Source organism: Camelina sativa, chromosome 7, assembly GCF_000633955.1.
Source record: "Camelina sativa cultivar DH55 chromosome 7, Cs, whole genome shotgun sequence".
In the NCBI taxonomy this organism is placed as follows: Eukaryota; Viridiplantae; Streptophyta; class Magnoliopsida; order Brassicales; family Brassicaceae; genus Camelina; species Camelina sativa.
In genome coordinates this window covers 11,647,137-11,670,309 of record NC_025691.1, presented here as the reverse complement: position 1 = coordinate 11,670,309, position 23,173 = coordinate 11,647,137, and the positions used below count along the sequence as shown (strand labels likewise).

The 23,173-nt window shown below is 38.0% G+C and overlaps 3 protein-coding genes across 5 annotated transcripts in view; all 3 read left to right on the top strand.

The window, feature by feature from the left end:
* LOC109125431 overlaps nucleotides 1-635 on the top strand; it is a 7,816-nt gene extending 7,181 nt beyond the window's left edge. Inside the window, exon 3 of the mRNA XM_019227051.1 lies at nucleotides 514-635. Within this exon, the coding sequence (XP_019082596.1) occupies nucleotides 514-635 (122 nt within the window). The remainder of the gene's footprint in view (nucleotides 1-513) is intronic.
* LOC104704102 lies at nucleotides 647-3,608 on the top strand. The gene is made up of 13 exons (XM_010420237.2): nucleotides 647-709; nucleotides 791-917; nucleotides 1,021-1,094; nucleotides 1,225-1,301; nucleotides 1,377-1,413; nucleotides 1,488-1,654; nucleotides 1,846-2,032; nucleotides 2,128-2,205; nucleotides 2,342-2,506; nucleotides 2,586-2,828; nucleotides 2,867-2,983; nucleotides 3,106-3,399; nucleotides 3,483-3,608. Exons 1-13 carry the CDS (start codon nucleotides 647-649, stop codon nucleotides 3,606-3,608), a joined length of 1,755 nt encoding a protein of 584 aa, XP_010418539.2.
* LOC104700954 (eIF-2-alpha kinase activator GCN1) lies at nucleotides 3,862-23,156 on the top strand. 3 transcript variants are annotated; one of them, XM_010416566.1, is made up of 60 exons: nucleotides 3,862-4,147; nucleotides 4,487-4,863; nucleotides 4,958-5,089; nucleotides 5,221-5,602; nucleotides 5,793-5,939; nucleotides 6,131-6,315; nucleotides 6,397-6,523; nucleotides 6,627-6,700; nucleotides 6,831-6,907; nucleotides 6,983-7,019; nucleotides 7,094-7,260; nucleotides 7,453-7,639; nucleotides 7,735-7,812; nucleotides 7,917-8,036; nucleotides 8,122-8,181; nucleotides 8,277-8,366; nucleotides 8,475-8,565; nucleotides 8,639-8,802; nucleotides 8,925-9,218; nucleotides 9,302-9,418; nucleotides 9,576-9,677; nucleotides 9,755-9,904; nucleotides 13,046-13,210; nucleotides 13,290-13,466; nucleotides 13,651-13,773; nucleotides 13,872-13,952; nucleotides 14,034-14,150; nucleotides 14,263-14,435; nucleotides 14,869-14,946; nucleotides 15,022-15,169; nucleotides 15,518-15,640; nucleotides 15,748-15,804; nucleotides 15,883-15,993; nucleotides 16,080-16,271; nucleotides 16,353-16,526; nucleotides 16,912-17,022; nucleotides 17,101-17,170; nucleotides 17,263-17,341; nucleotides 17,614-17,716; nucleotides 17,961-18,131; nucleotides 18,216-18,338; nucleotides 18,410-18,523; nucleotides 18,820-18,926; nucleotides 19,018-19,069; nucleotides 19,150-19,256; nucleotides 19,342-19,401; nucleotides 19,502-19,616; nucleotides 19,702-19,812; nucleotides 19,896-20,033; nucleotides 20,105-20,227; nucleotides 20,319-20,390; nucleotides 20,608-20,720; nucleotides 20,937-21,095; nucleotides 21,219-21,315; nucleotides 21,403-21,585; nucleotides 21,825-22,019; nucleotides 22,093-22,272; nucleotides 22,358-22,490; nucleotides 22,640-22,718; nucleotides 22,829-23,156. In XM_010416566.1, exons 1-60 carry the CDS (start codon nucleotides 4,033-4,035, stop codon nucleotides 22,866-22,868), a joined length of 7,827 nt encoding a protein of 2,608 aa, XP_010414868.1. In that variant the 5' UTR covers nucleotides 3,862-4,032; the 3' UTR covers nucleotides 22,869-23,156. The 3 variants fall into 3 exon arrangements, with proteins under 3 accessions (XP_010414868.1, XP_010414867.1, XP_010414869.1); XM_010416565.1 differs by having other exon boundaries at nucleotides 8,633-8,802; XM_010416567.1 differs by lacking the exons at nucleotides 13,046-13,210; nucleotides 13,290-13,466; nucleotides 13,651-13,773; ... (5 more) ...; nucleotides 15,518-15,640; nucleotides 15,748-15,804 and adding exons at nucleotides 10,095-10,259; nucleotides 10,339-10,515; nucleotides 10,700-10,822; ... (5 more) ...; nucleotides 12,584-12,706; nucleotides 12,814-12,870 and having other exon boundaries at nucleotides 8,633-8,802.

Sequence of the window (23,173 nt, the reverse complement as noted above, 5' to 3'; positions counted from 1 at the left end):
GTTTAATTTTCCTGAGGTCTTATGTTTTATTTTTCTAGCATCTGCAAGAACTTCCAGATCGACTCTCTCATGATATGCTCTCAGTGACCGACATCAATGTAAATCTCCTCACTTTTACTGAGCTCTAACATTTCACTGTAACGTTTCATACATGGGTAGTTGTTACTCTTATTTTCTCATGTTGTTATTCAGATATTCCTTACACCTGAGGGGATGCTTTTAAGTGAGCAAGGTATATATGTTGCTGAGACGATTGGTGCCAAGTACACGAAGCAGGAGCCGGTACTTTNCAGCTTTCTCATAGCCTGCTACAAGGATGAAGGTAAAGTATTAGTTGTTCTTCATATCCCGTTGTGCGCACCAAAAGTTAACAAGACAGTTGGAGGATGTCCTCATTTCCGTAATTTCCACATTTGTTTTTTTCCCTATTTCAGTTATCATCCTTGGCAGTTATCTTTCAACTCTTTACCTTATGTCATCTGCTTACTGATTACTTTTTTTTTTATCTTATAGGAAATGAAGACGTAAAAATTTCTATCTTGTCTGCCGTTGCTTCCTGGGCGTCACGATCTTCTGATANCAGAAGGGACACTTCAAAGTTGACCAAGAAAGCTGGTATAAATCTACCTCTATAGTTTTGATTATTATGCCTNGGGGGCATCTCCGCTGTCTACGAATCATATGCAGAAATCCTGATACTATATCCCAGGTGTCCTTGCAAACAACTTTTCTGGTTTATATTATATAAACCCTCTCATTAACTAAATATGCTACCGAATTTATCCTACAGATATCAGCCTTGCTATCCCCTTTAATTCAACTTGTAAAGACAGGATTTACAAAGGCAGTACAACGTCTAGATGGGATATATGCTCTACTGACCGTTTCCAAAATTGCTGCCTGTGACATCAAAGCAGGTTCAAACCAACAACTTACGAGTCACACTCCTCTTATGCAGTATAACCATAAGGTCCTGCATTACTTTCTCCTTAATGTTGTGTTTCTTCTTTGTGAACTCAGAGGATACTGTGGTGAAGGAGAAATTATGGACTTTGATATCTCTAAATGAGCCTTCACTTGTGCAAATTAGTTTGGTAATATTTTCTACAGGTTTTGTTTGGTACTTATTCTATGATCTGCTCTTGCTATGGCAGGGTACTTACTTTTTACTTTGCTGCCATTTTCTTCGTTTTCTCTCTTATCTTTGCATGTCACAATTGAAAGGCCTCAAAACTTTCGAGTGAAGATTGTGTAGTATGTGTTGAGCTTCTTGAGGTGCTCCTCGTGGAACATTCCTCCAGGTAATACTCCTGTCTAATGTGTGAGATTCATTGCTTGAACAGTTTCTGGAAGTTTGACTATCTACCTGAATTCAGGGTTTTGGAAGCATTTTCACTGAAATCACTATCAAAGGTAGTTAGTGAGTTCATGTTTTCTGACCCGTTTCTACCTGTTCTGGACTTATGTTTCATCTCTTTTCTATGCAGTTGCTTCTATTTCTACTTTGCCATCCGAGCTGGAATGTTCGTAAAACAGCTTACAATTCTGTGACAAAGATCTTTCTCGCAAGTTCACAGCTAGCCACTACTCTTTTAGACGAGTTCTCGGACTTTCTTTCCATAACTGGGGACCAAATCGTTTCTCCTAGAACCAGGTACCGATGATAAGCTCTTTTGTACCTTAAATTCTTTCATGTTCTGTGTTTGGTGCGCTCTGATTTATCTCCTATTATTTCTCTGATCTTGGCTTTTTATTCGGTTCGATTAATTTAACGTTTTGAAAGGTTTGGACCTATATGTCAATAGCAACTTGTTCCTTCTAGGCACTAACTTGACACCTCTGTAGTGACGCAGAAAATCCTGTGGATCATCAAGCTCCTTTCGTTCCTTCTGTAGAGGTGTTAGTGAAGGCTTTAATTGTCATATCATCGGCAGCAGTTACTGGACCTCCAAGCTCATGGATTGTTCGTAGCATATTTTGCTCGCATCATCCAAGCATAGTTGGGACTGCAAAAAGAGACGCTGTCTGGAAGGTAATCTTGACATTGGTCTCTTTACATGGTTAATTCTACGTATATATCTCTTATTTGCATTTTGGACATTGATTTTCACTTTCTGTTATACTCAGAGATTGCAAAAGTGTCTCAAAACTTGTGGTTTTGATGTTGCTACTTTTTTGTCTACCAATGGAAGAAGTGTTTGCAAGGTAATCTCACGAACAATGACACCTATGTCACCAAAACCTGTGATTTTTTTTTCTTCTTTTCTTGGCATTACTAATTAACTGTTGATANTGTTTTGTTATTCCTCCATCTGATGCTCCGTGATCTTAATGGTTGCAGTCAGTAGCTGAAGCAGCAGATGATATATGGTCCCGTTATGGATATGATTTGGGGATTGATTATTCAGGAATCTTTAAAGCACTTTCTCATACAAATCTCAATGTCCGATTAGCTGCAGCAGAAGCATTGGCTGATGCTCTTCATGAAAGCCCGGCATCAATCCAGGTCACTGCATTTCCTTAATTATTACTTTTTTTTTTTGGTGGCAAGAAGTATGGTTTTTAAAGATTAATTGGTTTTTCAGCTATCTCTTTCAACTTTATTTTCTCTGTACATCCGTGATGCTACGTCTGGTGAGGATGTCTTTGATGCTGGTTGGATAGGAAGGCAAGGAATAGCCTTAGCACTGCAATCTGCTGCCGATGTATTGACAACAAAGGACCTTCCTGCTGTTATGACATTTTTAATATCCCGTGCGCTGGTATGTCTTCTCCTCTTGTCAGATGAATGTTTGTCAAATGAAAGAAATCTCCCCTTTCTTAGCCATGTTGGTGTTGCTAAGGATTTGGGTTTCAGTCATTNGAGGCCTCAACACGGGAAAATGTTCACAGGATACAAAAAAGTCTTTCGTTGGTACTCCATGCTCTTGGGGAGATGGGTCTTGCTAATCCTGTGTTTTGTCACAGCCAGTTACCTTTTTTGGTATGTAAAAAGCTTTCTCACTCAGTTCCGTAACAGTTTTACTTATCTATATGCTATAGAGTGAATGAATATATTTCAGCAACAATTGTTAACCTCTTACACTCACCATATCTCTTTACCAGGCTACCTTTTTGGATCCATTGCTGCGATCACCTATCGTAAGTGCTACAGCCTTTGAAAACTTGGTGAAGCTAGCAAGGTGTACAGTTCAGCCACTGTGTAATTGGGCTCTAGAAATTTCAACTGCTCTGCGGTTGATCGCGATTGATGAAGTTGATACTTCATCTGATTTTCGTCCATCAGTTGATAAGGCTGGGAAAACAGATGAGGGTCTTTTTGAGAGGATTATAAACGGGTTATCCATATCTTGCAAACCCGGACCACTTCCTGTAGATACCTTCACATTCATTTTCCCGGTGTGTTTCTTACCATTTTTGTTTACAATATTCTAACTTGGAAGTTACTTTCACTAGAACGAGCTGTGCTTTTGTCTTGCCAGATACTGGAGCGAATTTTACTGTCATCAAAGCGGACAAAACTTCATGATGATGTGCTTCATATTCTGTGCATGCATCTAGATCCGATGCTGCCACTTCCAAGACTCCGGATGATATCAGTTTGGTGACTTGAACCCTGTCTATTTATACATTGTACATCCATTGAGTTTTAGTGTCTATTACATGTGCTCATTTCTTTCCATTTTTTTGTTTGTAAGAGCTGATGTTACAAACCAGCTTCTGTTTCTTAAATATAACATCTAAACTATNAAAAAAAAAAAAAAAAAAAAAGGTAATTTAATGGGTTTGAGAAAAAAAAAAGTGAATCGATGAACTTAAAAGCCTGAATGACTTATCCAAACTTAAATCAAAGCCCAAACAAAAGCTAAGTTCAGTATCATTAACTTTTCACTCTTCATCTTGTGCAAACCAACTGGCTTAGCCTAAACCCTAGTAGCCAGCCACAGAGAAGGAGAAGACGCTTCACCGTTTTGCCTTTTACGATTGTTCTGACCTACCAAACCTGGCTCCGTTCAATCTCCGTGGAAAGAAATGGCTTCTCCGTCGGAGTCTCTTCTCGCCATCTCGGGTTCTGTCTCTACAAGCTCCACTTTAATTAGACTCCGGATCTTCCGCCATGATATCCCGGAGATTCTTCAGAATTCCGGTAAACATTCAATATGGGTTTAATAGTTTCGACTGTTCCGTTTAAGATTATTTCTCTTTGTTTAACAGCTTGAGGCTAATTTTTGACTTTGATTGTGAACTGAAGTTAATAAATCCTAGTTAGTTCAAGTGTAAAGATCGAATCATTGAACTGGATTTGTTCTTCGAAATAGTCTAGGCAGATGGTCCATTGCAGGAGATTGTAAATTTCATATTTTGTGATTGCTGCACATGGCATACTGATTGGTGTAAACATACTGTGACAGATTTTCCTCTTCGCTGGGAATTTTAGTCTGTACAGCATTCTAATTTCAGGTTATCCTAAATGATTTATTTGCAGATATGACGTCTGAGATTGCACCCGTTCTGGTTGACATAATATTTCAAACATTGGCTATATATGATGACCGCAGCTCACGGAAAGCTGTGGATGATTTGATTGTCAACGGCCTGGGAAATGTTACTTTCATGAAAACTTTTGCGGCCATGCTTGTACAAGTTATGGAAAAACAGTTGAAATGTTGTTTTGGTTCCGTCTGTTACAGACTACTAACTTGGTCATGTCTTCTTCTGGAAAATAGTCAGTTCGCTACAGTTTCGAAGAATGCATTTGTTAGAGTAGCATCAACACAGGCTTCCATACTTCGTAATATTATGGAGAGCTCTTTCCGCATGCAGAGGGCTTGTAAAAGATTTATGTTTCATTTGTTCTCTCAGGTCTGGCTGGCTTCACGCTGTACATTTTTATTTATTTATGAAGTATTCAATTGTATGAACTATATCGATTTAGAATTCGGTTGTTCTTTTGTAGTCACAAGCTATCTACAATTTATATATGGATGAAGTGAAAGGTTCCCGGATTCCATGTAAGGATGCCCCTGAGTTATTAGGACTACTACTAGAGTTCTCTTGTTCGTCTCCTGCTCTATTTGAACAGTCTAAGGTATAATTTAATTCACTGCACTCATTATTCTCTGCTTCTTAAACAAAACTAGATTTGCAAATGTTTTCCTTTCCTTCTCAATTCTATTATTTCTTTTTTAAATCATCAATCTGTTTGTTTCTCGTCTGCAGGCCATATTTATTGATATCTATGTTAAAGATGTCCTGAATGCCAGAGAAAAGCAGAAACAAAATCTTAGTAAATGCTTCCAACCTCTTCTTCAACGGTTGTCGCATGAGGAATTTCAAACTGTCATCCTTCCAGCAGCTGTTAAAATGTTGAAGCGCAATCCAGAAATTGTCTTGGAATCTGTTGGCTTTCTATTAGCTAATGTTAACATTGATTTAAGTAAGTATGCCCTGGAACTGCTACCAGTTATATTACCACAAGCTCGACATGTGGATGAAGACAGGCGTCTTGGAGCTTTGTCAATGGTTAGGTGCTTAAGTGAAAAATCAAGTAATCCTGATACTATAGAAGCAATGTTTGCTTCAGTTAAAGCCATAATTGGAGGTTGGTCTTTCTGCCTTTTTGATCACTTTTTTTATAACATTACTCTTACTGGTTATTTAATTAATAATACCTCATGGAGATATATATGAGCCTGACACGTCTCTGTTTATAGACAGCAGATAGGCTGGGTTGTGGTTGAGTTATTTTCCTGGTTGATATTATATGATTTACTGTGGACTTTTGTCTTAAGGTTCTGAAGGAAGACTTCAATCTCCACATCAAAGAATTGGAATGCTGAATGCAGTGCAAGAACTTGCAAGTGCTCCTGAAGGAAAGTATATTGGTTGTTTGTCGACGACAGTATGCAGCTTTCTCATAGCCTGCTACAAGGATGAAGGTAAAGTATTAGTTGTTCTTCATATCCCGTTGTGCGCACCAAAAGTTAACAAGACAGTTGGAGGATGTCCTCATTTCCGTAATTTCCACATTTGTTTTTTTCCCTATTTCAGTTATCATCCTTGGCAGTTATCTTTCAACTCTTTACCTTATGTCATCTGCTTACTGATTACTTTTTTTTTTATCTTATAGGAAATGAAGACGTAAAAATTTCTATCTTGTCTGCCGTTGCTTCCTGGGCGTCACGATCTTCTGATACTATCCAACCAAACTTAGTTTCTTTTATTGCTACCGGCCTCAAGGAGAAAGAAACTCTAAGGAGGGGGCATCTCCGCTGTCTACGAATCATATGCAGAAATCCTGATACTATATCCCAGGTGTCCTTGCAAACAACTTTTCTGGTTTATATTATATAAACCCTCTCATTAACTAAATATGCTACCGAATTTATCCTACAGATATCAGCCTTGCTATCCCCTTTAATTCAACTTGTAAAGACAGGATTTACAAAGGCAGTACAACGTCTAGATGGGATATATGCTCTACTGACCGTTTCCAAAATTGCTGCCTGTGACATCAAAGCAGGTTCAAACCAACAACTTACGAGTCACACTCCTCTTATGCAGTATAACCATAAGGTCCTGCATTACTTTCTCCTTAATGTTGTGTTTCTTCTTTGTGAACTCAGAGGATACTGTGGTGAAGGAGAAATTATGGACTTTGATATCTCTAAATGAGCCTTCACTTGTGCAAATTAGTTTGGTAATATTTTCTACAGGTTTTGTTTGGTACTTATTCTATGATCTGCTCTTGCTATGGCAGGGTACTTACTTTTTACTTTGCTGCCATTTTCTTCGTTTTCTCTCTTATCTTTGCATGTCACAATTGAAAGGCCTCAAAACTTTCGAGTGAAGATTGTGTAGTATGTGTTGAGCTTCTTGAGGTGCTCCTCGTGGAACATTCCTCCAGGTAATACTCCTGTCTAATGTGTGAGATTCATTGCTTGAACAGTTTCTGGAAGTTTGACTATCTACCTGAATTCAGGGTTTTGGAAGCATTTTCACTGAAATCACTATCAAAGGTAGTTAGTGAGTTCATGTTTTCTGACCCGTTTCTACCTGTTCTGGACTTATGTTTCATCTCTTTTCTATGCAGTTGCTTCTATTTCTACTTTGCCATCCAAGCTGGAATGTTCGTAAAACAGCTTACAGTTCTGTTACAAAGATCTTTCTCGCAAGTTCACAGCTAGCCACTACTCTTTTAGACGAGTTCTCGGACTTTCTTTCCATAACTGGGGACCAAATCGTTTCTCCTAGAACCAGGTACTGATGATAAGCTCTTTTGGTACCTTAAATTCTTTCATGTTCTGTGTTTGGTGCGCTATGATTTATCTCCTATTATTTCTCTGATCTTGGCTTTTTATTCGGTTCGATTAATTTAACGTTTTGAAAGGTTTGGACCTCGATGTCAATAGCAACTTGTTCCTTCTAGGCACTAACTTGACACCTCTGTAGTGACGCAGAAAATCCTGTGGATCATCAAGCTCCTTTCGTTCCTTCTGTAGAGGTGTTAGTGAAGGCTTTGATTGTCATATCATCGGCAGCAGTTACTGGACCTCCAAGCTCATGGATTGTTCGTAGCATATTTTGCTCGCATCATCCAAGCATAGTTGGGACTGCAAAAAGAGACGCTGTCTGGAAGGTAATCTTGACATTGGTCTCTTTACATGGTTAATTCTACGTATACATCTCTTATTTGCATTTTGAACATTGATTTTCACTTTCTGTTACACTCAGAGATTGCAAAAGTGTCTCAAAACTTGTGGTTTTGATGTTGCTACTTTTTTGTCGACCAATGGAAGAAGTGTTTGCAAGGTAATCTCACGAACAATGACACCTATGTCACCAAAACCTGTGATTTTTTTTTTTCTTTTTTCTTGGCATCACTAATTAACTGTTGATTTGAATGATTGTTTCAGAGTCTACTTGGACCGATGGGTTTAATGAGTTCTAAAATTCCCGAGCAGGAAGCGGCAGTATCTTCCTTGTCCACATTAATGTCTCTGGCGCCAGAGGATACATTTACAGTGTTTAAGATGGTATATTTATTTTAAGAAACTTTGTTACTAATTAAAGAGGTTGTCCCGTTTAATTTTCCTGATGTCTTATGTTTTATTTTTCTAGCATCTGCAAGAACTTCCAGATCGACTCTCTCATGATATGCTCTCAGTGACCGACATCAATGTAGATCTCCTCACTTTTACTGAGCTCTAACATTTCACTGTAACGTTTCATACATGGGTAGTTGTTACTCTTATTTTCTCATGTTGTTATTCCAGATATTCCATACACCTGAGGGGATGCTTTTAAGTGAGCAAGGTATATATGTTGCTGAGACGATTGGTGCCAAGTACACAAGGCAGGAGCCGGTACTTAAAATGGGTTTATTCTATTTTTATATGTTTTATACTTGATACATGATTCCCCCTTTTAGCATTAGGGATCTAATAACATATCCTTCTTGGTGGCTCATGTAGAGTTCTAATCATTCTCTAAAGAAAGGATTGGCTAGTAGAGAAGCTGCAAATTCAGGCAGAAGGGACACTTCAAAGTTGACCAAGAAAGCTGGTATAAATCTACCTTTGATTATTATGCCCCTGCATATATATTTTCTTCAGCCAATTAATAATTTCAGACAAAGGAAAAACTGCAAAGGAAGAAGCACGGGAACTGATGCTCAAAGAGGAGGCCTCAACACGGGAAAATGTTCACAGGATACAAAAAAGTCTTTCGTTGGTACTCCATGCTCTTGGGGAGATGGGTCTTGCTAATCCTGTGTTTTGTCACAGCCAGTTACCTTTTTTGGTATGTAAAAAGCTTTCTTACTCAGTTCCGTAACAGTTTTACTTATCTATATGCTGTAGAGTGAATGAATATATTTCAGCAACAATTGTTAACCTCTTACACTCACCATATCTCTTTCCCAGGCTACCTTTTTGGATCCATTGCTGCGATCACCTATCGTAAGTGCTACAGCCTTTGAAAACTTGGTGAAGCTTGCAAGGTGTACAGTTCAGCCACTGTGTAATTGGGCTCTAGAAATTTCAACTGCTCTGCGGTTGATCGCGATTGATGAAGTTGATACTTCATCTGATTTTCGTCCATCAGTTGACAAGGCTGGGAAAACAGATGAGGGCCTTTTTGAGAGGATTATAAACGGGTTATCCATATCTTGTAAATCCGGACCACTTCCCGTAGATACCTTCACATTCATTTTCCCGGTGTGTTTCTTACCATTATTGTTTACATTATTCTAACTTGGTAGTTACTTTCACTAGAACGAGCTGTGCTTTTGTCTTGCCAGATACTGGAGCGAATTTTACTGTCATCAAAGCGGACAAAACTTCATGATGATGTGCTTCATATTCTGTGCATGCATCTAGATCCGATGCTGCCACTTCCAAGACTCCGGATGATATCAGTTTGGTGGCTTGAACCCTGTCTATTTATACACTACATCCATTGAGTTTTAGTGTCTATTACATGTGCTCATTTCTTTCCATTTTTTTGTTTGTGAGAGCTGATATTACAAACCAGCTTCGGTTTCTTAAATATAACATCTAAACTATTATTTTCAGGTTCTTTATCATCTGCTAGGTGTTGTTCCCGCATATCAAGCATCAGTTGGACCTGCACTTAATGAATTGTGTCTTGGATTGCAAGCAGATGATGTCGCAAATGTATTTCTTTTAACTACGTGATGTGAGCAAAATTTTCATTTCTAGTGAGTTATATTTCATTTTTTTTTTGTTTACAGGCACTTTATGGAGTATATTCAAAAGATGTTCATGTCAGAATGGCCTGCTTAAACGCAGTAAAGTGCATTCCAGCTGTTTCCAAATGCTCCCTTCCTCAAAATGTTGATATAGCGACAAACATTTGGATAGCTTTACATGACCCTGAAAAGGTTAACCTTCGTAATTTGTTGTGATATCTAGTTATATTGTCTTTTTGTTGTACATAACTGCTGGTTATATAACTGTTTGCCATGTCCTAACTGTTAAATTGATGTACTTGACTGGGGCTAGCAAAGTTGTTGTCCTCTTATTTGTTTTGTTATTCCTCCATCTGATGCTCCGTTATCTTAATGGTTGCAGTCAGTAGCTGAATCAGCAGATGATATATGGTCCCGTTATGGATATGATTTGGGGATTGATTATTCAGGAATCTTTAAAGCACTTTCTCATACAAATCTCAATGTCCGATTAGCTGCAGCAGAAGCATTGGCTGATGCTCTTCATGAAAGCCCGGCATCAATCCAGGTCACTGCATTTCCTTAATTATTACTTTTTTTTTTTGGTGGCAAGAAGTATGGTTTTTAAAGATTAATTGGTTTTTCAGCTATCTCTTTCAACTTTATTTTCTCTGTACATCCGTGATGCTACGTCTGGTGAGGATGTCTTTGATGCTGGTTGGATAGGAAGGCAAGGAATAGCCTTAGCACTGCAATCTGCTGCCGATGTATTGACAACAAAGGACCTTCCTGCTGTTATGACATTTTTAATATCCCGTGCGCTGGTATGTCTTCTCCTCTTGTCAGATGAATGTTTGTCAAATGAAAGAAATCTCCCCTTTCTTAGCCATGTTGGTGTTGCTAAGGATTTGGGTTTCAGTCATTTTACCTAGAAACCCACATTTTATGTTGTTTTCGGAAACTATAGCTTGAAGCTTTTGAAACTGAGTGGTTTTTTCCCAAGTGCAGGCTGATCCCAACACAGATGTTCGTGGAAGGATGATCAATGCTGGTATCATGATTATTGATAAGCATGGCAAAGAAAACGTTTCATTGTTGTTCCCCATCTTTGAGAATTATTTAAATAAAGAGGTTTGTTCTACTAGCAACTGAAAACCTGCTCGATACATTGTGTGTTTCATGATTATTACGAATTGCTTTGAAGCTTTATCATATCTATTATCTTGCAGGCATCGGATGAAAAGGAATATGACCTGGTTCGTGAGGGTGTTGTTATATTCACTGGAGCACTGGCAAAGCACCTAGCAAAAGTGATAACTCTATCATTTGTTAAATCTCGTCACAGTGCACATGATTTCCTGCTCTATCTTATATATCAACAATGATGGCAGGATGATCCAAAAGTCCACACTGTTGTGGAAAAGCTGTTGGAGGTGTTGAATACACCATCAGAATCTGTGCAACGTGCAGTCTCAACATGCCTTTCTCCACTTGTGCTATCAAAGCAGGTATGTTTCCTACAAATTTTGAGATCTTACCTAAACATTTTTTGCTATACCTAATGGCTTTGGCATGGGTAGTATTTCATTCTGTTTTCGTTAATCTCTGATGCTTTGTTAGGAGGATGCCCCTGCCCTTTTTTCAAGGCTCTTGGATAAGCTAATGAAGAGTGATAAATATGGTGAGCGTAGAGGGGCAGCTTTTGGTCTTGCGGGAGTAATTATGGGCTTTGGAATTTCTAGCTTGAAGAAATATGGTCTTATAGTCACTTTGCAAGAGGCACTTATTGACAGGTATTTCTTATACATTATTTTAACTTTATTTATATGGTATTTAAAGTTTATGGTATCGGTGTTTTAGGAGTGCATGTTGGCTTGTGATGCCATTCAAGCTGTTCACTATGGTACTGAGGGACGNTATTCTCTGCTTCTTAAACAAAACTAGATTTGCAAATGTTTTCCTTTCCTTCTCAATTCTATTATTTCTTTTTTAAATCNTTCCGTCCATTTTGATTCATTAGCTCTTCTGTTTATTCTCTTTAGCAATACATTGTTGACATAATCGATTTATATTCAAATAGAAAGGCTGCCTTGCAAGTCATATTCCATTGAAGTGGGCTAATTAGTTGCTGGTTATTTCTTGTGTCATTGATGCTTTGTCCTTTTGTATAACATCTATAATATGTAGAAGTTCACTATGAACCTTACTTCACTTCTGCTGTGTTGTTTGTGTTTTTGCTGCAGAAATTCTGCGAAACGGCGTGAAGGAGCACTTCTTGCATTTGAATGTCTCTGCGAGAAGCTTGGAAAATTATTTGAACCGTAAGATAACTTTCTAATGATAAATATGCCAGAAGCAAATGTTGCAACTTGGTAATATACATTCTTTTGGTTTAGGTATGTGATAAAGATGTTACCCTTACTTCTGGTGTTGTTCTCTGACCAAGTTGGAGCAGTTCGTGAAGCAGCAGAATGTGCTGCTCGAGCTATGATGTCTCAACTATCTGCATATGGTGTGAAACTTGTCCTTCCTTCTCTGCTGAAGGTGATTATTTATTAAATTCTTAAGATTTTTAAAGCTCAGTGTTCCATAACTAAGGTTTTGTGCATTACCATGTGCCCTCCTCATGATCATCTTTTTTATTTGGTTAACGATGCAATGCTATCTTCTTTTTCATTGTTGTAATTCTTTGCGCTTGACAGGAAAGACGGAAAATTTACTGATTCTTTTAAAATTGTTTTGATTCATCACCCCTTTTTCTGCTAGTTGTACCCTGTATGAGTGCTGCACCTTAGAAATAAGGTTCAGTTACTAACTTGGTATACCTGGTTGCATATGTTTTTCGGTCTTACATGACAGGTACTTTTCTCTTGATTTCATTCTTTCTGACAGGGCCTTGAAGATAAAGCATGGAGAACAAAGCAGAGCAGTGTACAGCTTCTCGGTGCTATGGCGTTTTGTGCTCCTCAGCAACTTTCTCAATGCCTTCCTAGGGTTGTTCCAAAACTCACAGAGGTGTGTAATGCATGTAAATTTCACCTGCTTCTTAACCTTAATCCTAGGAATGATTGCCTACCTTGATTAATTGATATTATCTGATGTGATGAGTTAAATTTATACAGGTTTTGACGGATACACATCCAAAAGTCCAGTCAGCTGGGCAGTTAGCACTTCAGCAGGTTAGACTGATATAACAGAAAAGATACCATATTTTATGGACTTTACTAACTAGATTTCCGTCTCACCATTATATTTAGGTTGGAAGTGTCATAAAGAACCCAGAGATATCCTCCNTGTCCTCTTATTTGTTTTGTTATTCCTCCATCTGATGCTCCGTGATCTTAATGGTTGCAGTCAGTAGCTGAAGCAGCAGATGATATATGGTCCCGTTATGGATATGATTTGGGGATTGATTATTCAGGAATCTTTAAAGCACTTTCTCATACAAATCTCAATGTCCGATTAGCTGCAGCAGAAGCATTGGCTGATGCTCTTCATGAAAGCCCGGCATCAATCCAGGTCACTGCATTTCCTTAATTATTACTTTTTTTTTTTGGTGGCAAGAAGTATGGTTTTTAAAGATTAATTGGTTTTTCAGCTATCTCTTTCAACTTTATTTTCTCTGTACATCCGTGATGCTACGTCTGGTGAGGATGTCTTTGATGCTGGTTGGATAGGAAGGCAAGGAATAGCCTTAGCACTGCAATCTGCTGCCGATGTATTGACAACAAAGGACCTTCCTGCTGTTATGACATTTTTAATATCCCGTGCGCTGGTATGTCTTCTCCTCTTGTCAGATGAATGTTTGTCAAATGAAAGAAATCTCCCCTTTCTTAGCCATGTTGGTGTTGCTAAGGATTTGGGTTTCAGTCATTTTACCTAGAAACCCACATTTTATGTTGTTTTCGGAAACTATAGCTTGAAGCTTTTGAAACTGAGTGGTTTTTTCCCAAGTGCAGGCTGATCCCAACACAGATGTTCGTGGAAGGATGATCAATGCTGGTATCATGATTATTGATAAGCATGGCAAAGAAAACGTTTCATTGTTGTTCCCCATCTTTGAGAATTATTTAAATAAAGAGGTTTGTTCTACTAGCAACTGAAAACCTGCTCGATACATTGTGTGTTTCATGATTATTACGAATTGCTTTGAAGCTTTATCATATCTATTATCTTGCAGGCATCGGATGAAAAGGAATATGACCTGGTTCGTGAGGGTGTTGTTATATTCACTGGAGCACTGGCAAAGCACCTAGCAAAAGTGATAACTCTATCATTTGTTAAATCTCGTCACAGTGCACATGATTTCCTGCTCTATCTTATATATCAACAATGATGGCAGGATGATCCAAAAGTCCACACTGTTGTGGAAAAGCTGTTGGAGGTGTTGAATACACCATCAGAATCTGTGCAACGTGCAGTCTCAACATGCCTTTCTCCACTTGTGCTATCAAAGCAGGTATGTTTCCTACAAATTTTGAGATCTTACCTAAACACTTTTTGCTATACCTAATGGCTTTGGCATGGGTAGTATTTCATTCTGTTTTCGTTAATCTCTGATGCTTTGTTAGGAGGATGCCCCTGCCCTTTTTTCAAGGCTCTTGGATAAGCTAATGAAGAGTGATAAATATGGTGAGCGTAGAGGGGCAGCTTTTGGTCTTGCGGGAGTAATTACGGGTTTTGGAATTTCTAGCTTGAAGAAATATGGTCTTATAGTCACCTTGCAAGAGGCACTTATTGACAGGTATTTCTTATGCATTCTTTTAACTTTATATTTTTGTGGTATTTAAAGTTTATGGTATCAGTGTTTTAGGAGTGCATGTTGGCTTGTGATGCCATTCAAGCTTGTGTTTTGGTATTTTAATTTATATTTTTCTGAGGTTATGTAGCTGTTCACTATGGTACTGAGGGACCAAACATATTCTGCATAGAGTCCGTCCATTTTGATTCATTAGCTCTTCTGTTTATTCTCTTTAGTGATACATTGTTGACATAATCGATTTATTTTCAAATAAAAAGGCTGCCTTGCAAGTCAATACTCCATTGAAGTGCTAATTAGTTGCTAGTTATTTCTGATGTCATTGATGCTTTGTCTTTTTGTATAACATCTATAATATGTAGAAGTTCACTATTAACCTTACTTCACTTCTGCTGTGTTGTTTGTGTTTTGGCTGCAGAAATTCTGCGAAACGGCGTGAAGGAGCACTTCTTGCATTTGAATGTCTCTGCGAGAAGCTTGGAAAATTATTTGAACCGTAAGATAACTTTCTAATGATAAATATGCCAGAAGCAAATGTTGCAACTTGGTAATATACATTCTTTTGGTTTAGGTATGTGATAAAGATGTTACCCTTACTTCTGGTGTTGTTCTCTGACCAAGTTGGAGCAGTTCGTGAAGCAGCAGAATGTGCTGCTCGAGCTATGATGTCTCAACTATCTGCATATGGTGTGAAACTTGTCCTTCCTTCTCTGCTGAAGGTGATTATTTATTAAATTCTTAAGATTTTTAAAGCTCAGTGTTCCATAACTAAGGTTTTGTGCATTACCATGTGCCCTCCTCATGATCATCTTTTTTATTTGGTTAACGATGCAATGCTATCTTCTTTTTCATTGTTGTAATTCTTTGCGCTTGACAGGAAAGACGGAAAATTTACTGATTCTTTTAAAATTGTTTTGATTCATCACCCCTTTTTCTGCTAGTTGTACCCTGTATGAGTGCTGCACCTTAGAAATAAGGTTCAGTTACTAACTTGGTATACCTGGTTGCATATGTTTTTCGGTCTTACATGACAGGTACTTTTCTCTTGATTTCATTCTTTCTGACAGGGCCTTGAAGATAAAGCATGGAGAACAAAGCAGAGCAGTGTACAGCTTCTCGGTGCTATGGCGTTTTGTGCTCCTCAGCAACTTTCTCAATGCCTTCCTAGGGTTGTTCCAAAACTCACAGAGGTGTGTAATGCATGTAAATTTCACCTGCTTCTTAACCTTAATCCTAGGAATGATTGCCTACCTTGATTAATTGATATTATCTGATGTGATGAGTTAAATTTATACAGGTTTTGACGGATACACATCCAAAAGTCCAGTCAGCTGGGCAGTTAGCACTTCAGCAGGTTAGACTGATATAACAGAAAAGATACCATATTTTATGGACTTTACTAACTAGATTTCCGTCTCACCATTATATTTAGGTTGGAAGTGTCATAAAGAACCCAGAGATATCCTCCCTTGTCCCTACTCTTCTGTTGGCCTTAACAGATCCCAATGAGTACACACGACATTCTCTTGACATCCTTCTCCAAGTAAGGATTCTGTTTGAATTAGCCCGTGCTTTTTTGTACATCTGTTTTCCGTTTTTTTTTTCATAATCTTTCTTCTCTGATTACAGACAACATTCGTTAATTCTGTTGATGCCCCGTCGCTTGCACTATTGGTACCAATAGTGCATAGAGGATTGAGGGAAAGAAGTTCTGAAACAAAAAAGAAAGCTTCTCAGATTGTCGGCAATATGTGTTCTTTGGTGACAGAACCAAAGGATATGATTCCTTACATAGGATTGCTCCTTCCTGAGGTTAAAAAGGTAATTTCCTGTTCTTACCAAGATAATGAGTTATCTCTCTCTTGCATAAGATGTATATTAATTAAACACTGGAGCTGTCAGGTTCTTGTGGATCCAATTCCCGAGGTACGTTCTGTGGCAGCAAGGGCTGTTGGGTCACTTATTAGAGGAATGGGGGAGGATAATTTCCCAGATCTTGTTCCATGGCTGTTTGAAACTCTAAAATCTGATACAAGCAATGTTGAAAGGTCTGGAGCTGCTCAGGGATTAAGTGAGGTATGTAGAATAAGATGTGTTTTGTGTGGCATTGTTTCTTTTAGTCAAAACACCTTGTTTGATGTTGTGGAAATTCACTAAATTATTTGTTAGCTTTAACACAATGAGCTTAATTTTGTTATGTTCACAGTTTTCAATACATCATTGCAGAAATATCAGGGTTTACTATTTAGTATTAAGTTGATTGATTCTCTTAATCTACATATAACTTAGTGAAACATCTCTGTTGATATGCTTCTTGTTACTTCTTGTAATCTAATCAAGTACATTTAAAAATGATATGGTGTATGACAAGTTGCAAATTCGTCTTTCTCAGCTTCTCAATAACAATTGTTTCCAAATATTCTAGATGCATCTGTTAACACATTTTCTCCTTATGATTCAGGTTTTAGCAGCTCTTGGGACAGATTACTTTGAGAATCTACTTCCTGATCTCATTCGTCATTGTTCTCATCAAAAAGCATCAGTCCGAGATGGATACCTTACGCTTTTTAAGGTGAACTGTCGCTTCGTAGATGTTCCTCAAATGTCAGTTTATAAAAAAGTTCTAAAAGCTTTTGTTTGTTATTTACAGTTCTTACCAAGATCCCTGGGTGCTCAATTCCAGAAGTACTTGCAGCTTGTTTTACCGGCCATTTTGGATGGTGAACCTATAATTTTTTTGGCAGACTTTTAACTTCTAATATAGCTGTTGACTTATTGCCTAAATTGATGGTGCTCTATAATAATGTTTTAGGTCTTGCCGATGAGAATGAATCTGTTCGTGATGCAGCCCTTGGGGCTGGCCATGTACTGGTGGAGCAGCATGCAACAACGTATAAATTTACACTAAATCTACTTCTCTCTGACTTTTTTCATTGCATGTTTAAGTAGATTATTTAATATATTGGCTACCATAATACGTAGATTTGTTAGATTTTTAACCCATTTAATTAGTTATTTGAATGGTTCTCCTATGTGCCACTATTTTTCCTTGAATCTGTGGTAGATTAAAGTGAGAAATTCTGTTTGAATAGATTGTTGAAATCTAATAGAAGCGTATTATTAAAGATCTCAGGTCTTGATAGTAGCATGATTGGTTTTACAGGTCTCTGCCTCTTCTTCTTCCAGCTGTGGAGGATGGTATTTTCAATGATAATTGGCGTATCCGTCAAAGTTCTGTCGAACTACTTGGGGATCTATTGTTCAAGGTTAACATCATCTTTTGTGTTGTGTTTTCTTGTTGTTTATCATTCTTCTCGAAACCTGTAGCCTAGTATATACTTGGTAACCAAATATGTTCATCCTCCTAGCCTAGTATAGATGTACAGTGCTTGGTATTTAGTGTGTATTAGTAAACGTACAGGTTAGAAAATGGAAGAATGTACTATCAGTTTCAGCACTAATAGGTCTAGGACTTGCCCTTATTGTTGATATTTGTATCTTTTGTACTAGGTTGCTGGTACATCGGGTAAAGCTCTGCTGGAGGGTGGAAGTGATGATGAAGGTGCAAGTACTGAAGCGCAGGGTCGTGCAATTATTGATATTTTAGGGATGGACAAGCGTAATGAAGTTCTTGCTGCGTTATATATGGTCCGGACTGATGTTAGTTTGTCTGTTCGTCAGGTAATGTTGTTAATGCTTTATCTACGAGTTTGGTATGAATGTACTTAAATTCTGAGTTCAAAATAAAATTTCTGCTTTTTCCAGGCGGCACTACATGTATGGAAAACCATTGTAGCAAATACACCAAAGACTTTGAAGGAAATAATGCCTATTTTGATGAGTACCTTAATTTCTTCTTTGGCATCACCATCCTCTGAGAGGCGCCAGGTTTGGATCCTATTTTTCTTATGTTTCTTTCCTTATAACCTGCAGTTGTATGAGTCTACCATACTGTGTAGGTAGCAGGAAGATCACTTGGAGAGTTGGTTAGGAAGCTTGGTGAAAGGGTGCTTCCTCTTATCATTCCGATTTTATCTAAAGGACTGAAAGATCCAGATGTTGACAAAAGACAAGTAAAAGCTTCAATCTCTCTTTTTTTTTTAAACAAATTTACAGCATTGCACATAATTTTTTGTTTTCATACGGAACTATTTTGGTATAAAGTTATTGTTGCGCCCATGCTAACCATGCTTTGTGTTCCATTAAGTTTATGTCCTGCTGCATTGTTTATGTCCATATGTGATGCGTAAATGTTTTCTTATCGATCAGCTGATGCTAAGCATAGGATAGTTTGCTTAAATCTGATTTGCAGACCTATCAGGCACATGTCTATCTCGTTTGCTTGATTTTATATAATTATGATTTACAGGGTGTATGCATTGGCCTGAATGAAGTGATGGCCAGTGCTGGGAGGAGTCAGTTGCTGAGTTTCATGGATCAGCTCATTCCCACAATTCGGACGGCACTTTGTGATAGGTTTGATTTATTCTTCATGCATCAGCTTCTAATTTCGCATATTTTTATGTTAATGAAAAAGTTAACATTTCTTAACTTCGTTCGTCTACAGTGCTCTTGAGGTTCGTGAATCTGCTGGACTAGCATTCAGCACTCTGTATAAGGTACCTGTACTGACCTGTGTTTCTTATCAGATTGTTCTAGTTCACTCTATATTAATCATTCGTCTACTTTTGTAATGTAGAGCGCTGGATTGCAAGCAATGGATGAGATTATCCCAACTCTTCTGGAAGCGTTAGAGGATGATGAGATGTCTACTACTGCACTGGATGGCCTTAAACAAATTATAAGGTATTCTTCTACTGTTTACTCAGGCTATTCGTCCTCTACTCAGTTCCAAATTTCTGGTTTACTAAATTAACTTTTGGAATTGCAGTGTTAGGACATCAGCTGTTCTTCCACACATCTTGCCCAAGCTTGTCCACCTTCCTCTCTCGTATGTGTTCCTTTTGTCTGTATTTATAGATAGATATGCATCATCAAGCATGATGAATTACTTTCTGGCTGTCTCAAACGTTTTAAAATGCCGTGTCTAGTGCCTTAAATGCTCATGCTTTGGGAGCTTTAGCTGAGGTTGCTGGTGCTGGTTTTAACACTCATCTTGGGACCATACTTCCTGCTTTGCTCTCTGCAATGGGAGATGAAAACAAGGTAAAAATTTATGATTTTCTTTCTTCACCCTTAAATTTTATGAAATTTTGTTATCTATAATTAAGATTCCCTTTCTTTTATGCAGGAAGTCCAATCATTGGCTCAAGAGGCTGCAGAGAGAGTGGTGCTTGTGATAGATGAAGAAGGAGTTGAGACTCTATTATCAGAACTTCTCAAAGGAGTGTCTGATATTCAGGTTCGCTTGTAACCTCATTTAAATTAGTATGTATATTTTTGGCTTGTAAGTAATTTAGGCTTCTTATTTATTTTTGTTTTCAGGCTTCAATTAGAAGAAGTTCTGCCTATCTGATTGGTTACTTCTTCAAGAGTAGCAAGCTTTACTTGATTGATGAAGCTCCAAACATGATATCCACCCTGATTGTTATGCTCAGTGATTCTGATTCAACAACTGTTGCGGTAGGGTAGTTGACCAGAAAGAAAAGAGTTAAAGTTAGCATGTCTTGTCTAACTTATTCTCTTTTGTACAGGTTTCCTGGGAAGCTTTGGCTAGGGTTATTGGTTCAGTTCCAAAGGAAGTACTTCCTTCATATATAAAACTTGTACGTGATGCTGTATCTACCGCTAGGGACAAAGAGCGCAGGAAGCGGAAGGTAAATGTCACTATATAAGAGATTAATGAGGGATCATATTATGTATTGTAGACTAATATCTGTAAAATATACTGTGCTACTTGAATTGCAGGGAGGATATGTTGTTATTCCTGGTCTATGCCTCCCTAAATCCCTTAAGCCATTACTTCCTGTATTTCTACAGGTATGACTTATACCTTGATTTTCTTGCTCTTAAGGCTACTTTTAATCATATAATTTAAATTAGCAGTGGTTTCTGGGTGGCTTGAGCTTATCGCACATTTAACATTTTTCTTCGCACAAAATATCCCCCTAGATTGCATGCTCGTACAAGAGCAATCAAGCAGTTTTGTACTTTGTACTTAGATTTACCTTGTATTGTTTTGGTGTTATGATTTCAGGGTTTAATTAGTGGATCCGCCGAGTTAAGAGAGCAAGCTGCACTTGGTCTTGGTGAGCTTATTGAAGTTACTAGTGAGCAAGCATTGAAGGAGTTCGTCATACCTATAACAGGGTATGCAGTCTTCATTCCTTGTGTCAATACTTCTGCTACAAAGTATTTTTCACTTTGCTTGGGTCATATAGTTTTATCTGGATAAAAATTGATGTTCTATTTTGTTAGGCATAGAAGTGATTGTGCATGGTGTTAAAAGAACTTTGACTGAAAAAAACAAATTTTATTAGGTATCGTTTGTCTATTGTGTTAAGATACATTTTCTTGTTGTTTCAGGCCTCTTATTCGAATCATAGGAGACCGGTTTCCGTGGCAGGTCAAAAGCGCTATTTTGGCTACATTAATCATCCTTATACAAAGGGGTGGGATGGCGCTTAAGCCATTTCTCCCTCAACTTCAAACAACATTTGTCAAGTGTTTGCAAGATTCTTCAAGGTTAGTCCTTGTCTCAACTTGAATGCAAGTGAAGTTTATGAATGTCTAATGACAGGCAAAACATCTTATGGTAGACAACATCTTGTTCATGTGTACATCGATTTAACACCTTTACAACTGCAGGACCATTCGTTCTAGTGCTGCGCTTGCCCTGGGAAAGCTTAGTGCATTAAGCACGAGAATTGACCCATTAGTTGGTGACTTGATGACAAGTTTCCAGGTACTTCTTTCAGCAACTAATGCAGATTATCTTAATGTGTCCATGTAGGTCTTAATTGTTTATGAAGAATTTGTTATATTTTATCAGGCCGCAGATTCTGGGGTACGGGAGGCTATCCTCTTTGCTATGAGAGGTGTAATTAAGCATGCTGGGAAGAGCATTGGGCCAGCTGTCAGATTACTCATTTTTGATCTCCTAAAGGATTTATTGCACCATGACGATGACCAAGTTCGAATTTCTGCCACAAGCATGCTGGGTGTTTTATCACAGGTAGGGTCTCTTCTATAGGGAACTTTTTCTTTTTAGCCCTATGATTCAAGCCACATACTCGATACTATGTAAGACACTTCTCATGTGATCTATTATGCTGCAACGTTGCAGCACTTAAGCATACCTTCATTTTAGTGTATTTTGATAGAAACATAATTAGGGTATGTTGGGTATGTTTAACTATTGAGGATTATAATGCTTTGTTGAAGCCTGAGCTTCTTACTTTCCTATTTTTGCAGTACTTGGAAGCTGCACAACTCAGTGTTCTGCTTCAGGAAGTCAGAGATTTATCTGCTTCACAAAATTGGTGTGCTAGGCATGGCTCAGTTCTCTGTATTTCATCCTTGCTGAAGCACAATCCTTCAACCATTATGACATCGTCACTCTTTTCCTCTATGTTAAATTCTCTTAAGAGCTCTTTGAAGGATGAGAAGGTACCTTTGTGAGAAAAAATGTTGCCCTCTTATTTTGGATAATCTTGGTTTTCTGACATCTTCTTTTGAATAGTTTCCATTACGCGAAAGCTCGACAAAGGCTTTGGGAAGGCTTTTGCTACATCAACTTGCAATAGATCCTTCCAACACAAAAGTGGTTATCGATGTCCTTTCATCCATTGTCTCAGCTTTGCATGATGATTCTAGTGAGGTTCGAAGAAGAGCACTCTCTTCACTGAAAGCTTTTGCAAAAGTAAGTGTAAGCTACAAGAGTAATATCGAAGTGGATATAATTGCTAGTGATACGTGCAGTGGTAATGGAAGACATTATTTTACAGGATAACCCATCAGCAACCAGTGCAAATGTAAGTGTTATTGGGCCTCCTTTTGCTGAATGTTTGAAGGATGGGAACACACCAGTGAGACTTGCTGCAGAAAGATGTGCTTTGCATGTGTTCCAATTAACAAAGGGTATTGAATCTGCAAAACTTCTCTCAGTTTTTTTATGCCCACAGTATGTTGGCAAATTGGTGCATTTGCATCTATCTCTCTTTGTAGTTGTATTTCTGGAAACTGTAACAGGGATATATTTTACTAATGTCATTGATCGGCCTCTCCAGGCGCAGAAAATGTTCAAGCAGCTCAAAAATATATAACAGGATTGGATGCCCGACGGTTATCCAAGTTTCCTGAACAAAGGTACTTAATCTTCTTCACATATGAAATTCTTATGATGACCAAAACTTTCTTGTTATGGGTAAATTTAGTTCCCTTGGACCTGCACTAAATACTATTAGTTACATTTGCAGCGACGACAGCGAAAGTGATGATGATAATGCAATTGGGTAGGAAGGAAACTGTCTTCTCCATATCGCTGTTGAATCCATTTTGTAGAAGAGGCTCATTTCGGCAGAAGCGTTTATCCCTTGAGTTGCGGATGATACTGTATCATTTTTCTTTCGCATGAGAATGTAGATGCACAGAAGTTGATATTACTATATATAGATATACATGATCTTGTATCAGATCCTTGTGTTCTTGGTTGGGAAGCATAGTTTACCTCATTTTCTTTATTTGATACGGCTACTTCATTTTTGTTATATTGTTACGTAACAAAGGGGTTTTATTTTATGCATATTTTAGTTATTGCTTAC

Coding starts and splice junctions, on each gene's coding strand:
- LOC104700954 (XM_010416565.1), top strand. CDS start 4,033: ATGGCTTCTCCGTCGGAGTCTCTTCTCGCCATCTCGGGTTCTGTCTCT. Junction 18,339..18,409: donor CATCCTCTGAGAGGCGCCAG/GTTTGGATCCTA, acceptor CATACTGTGTAG/GTAGCAGGAAGATCACTTGG. Junction 21,096..21,218: donor TGTTTGCAAGATTCTTCAAG/GTTAGTCCTTGT, acceptor TTACAACTGCAG/GACCATTCGTTCTAGTGCTG.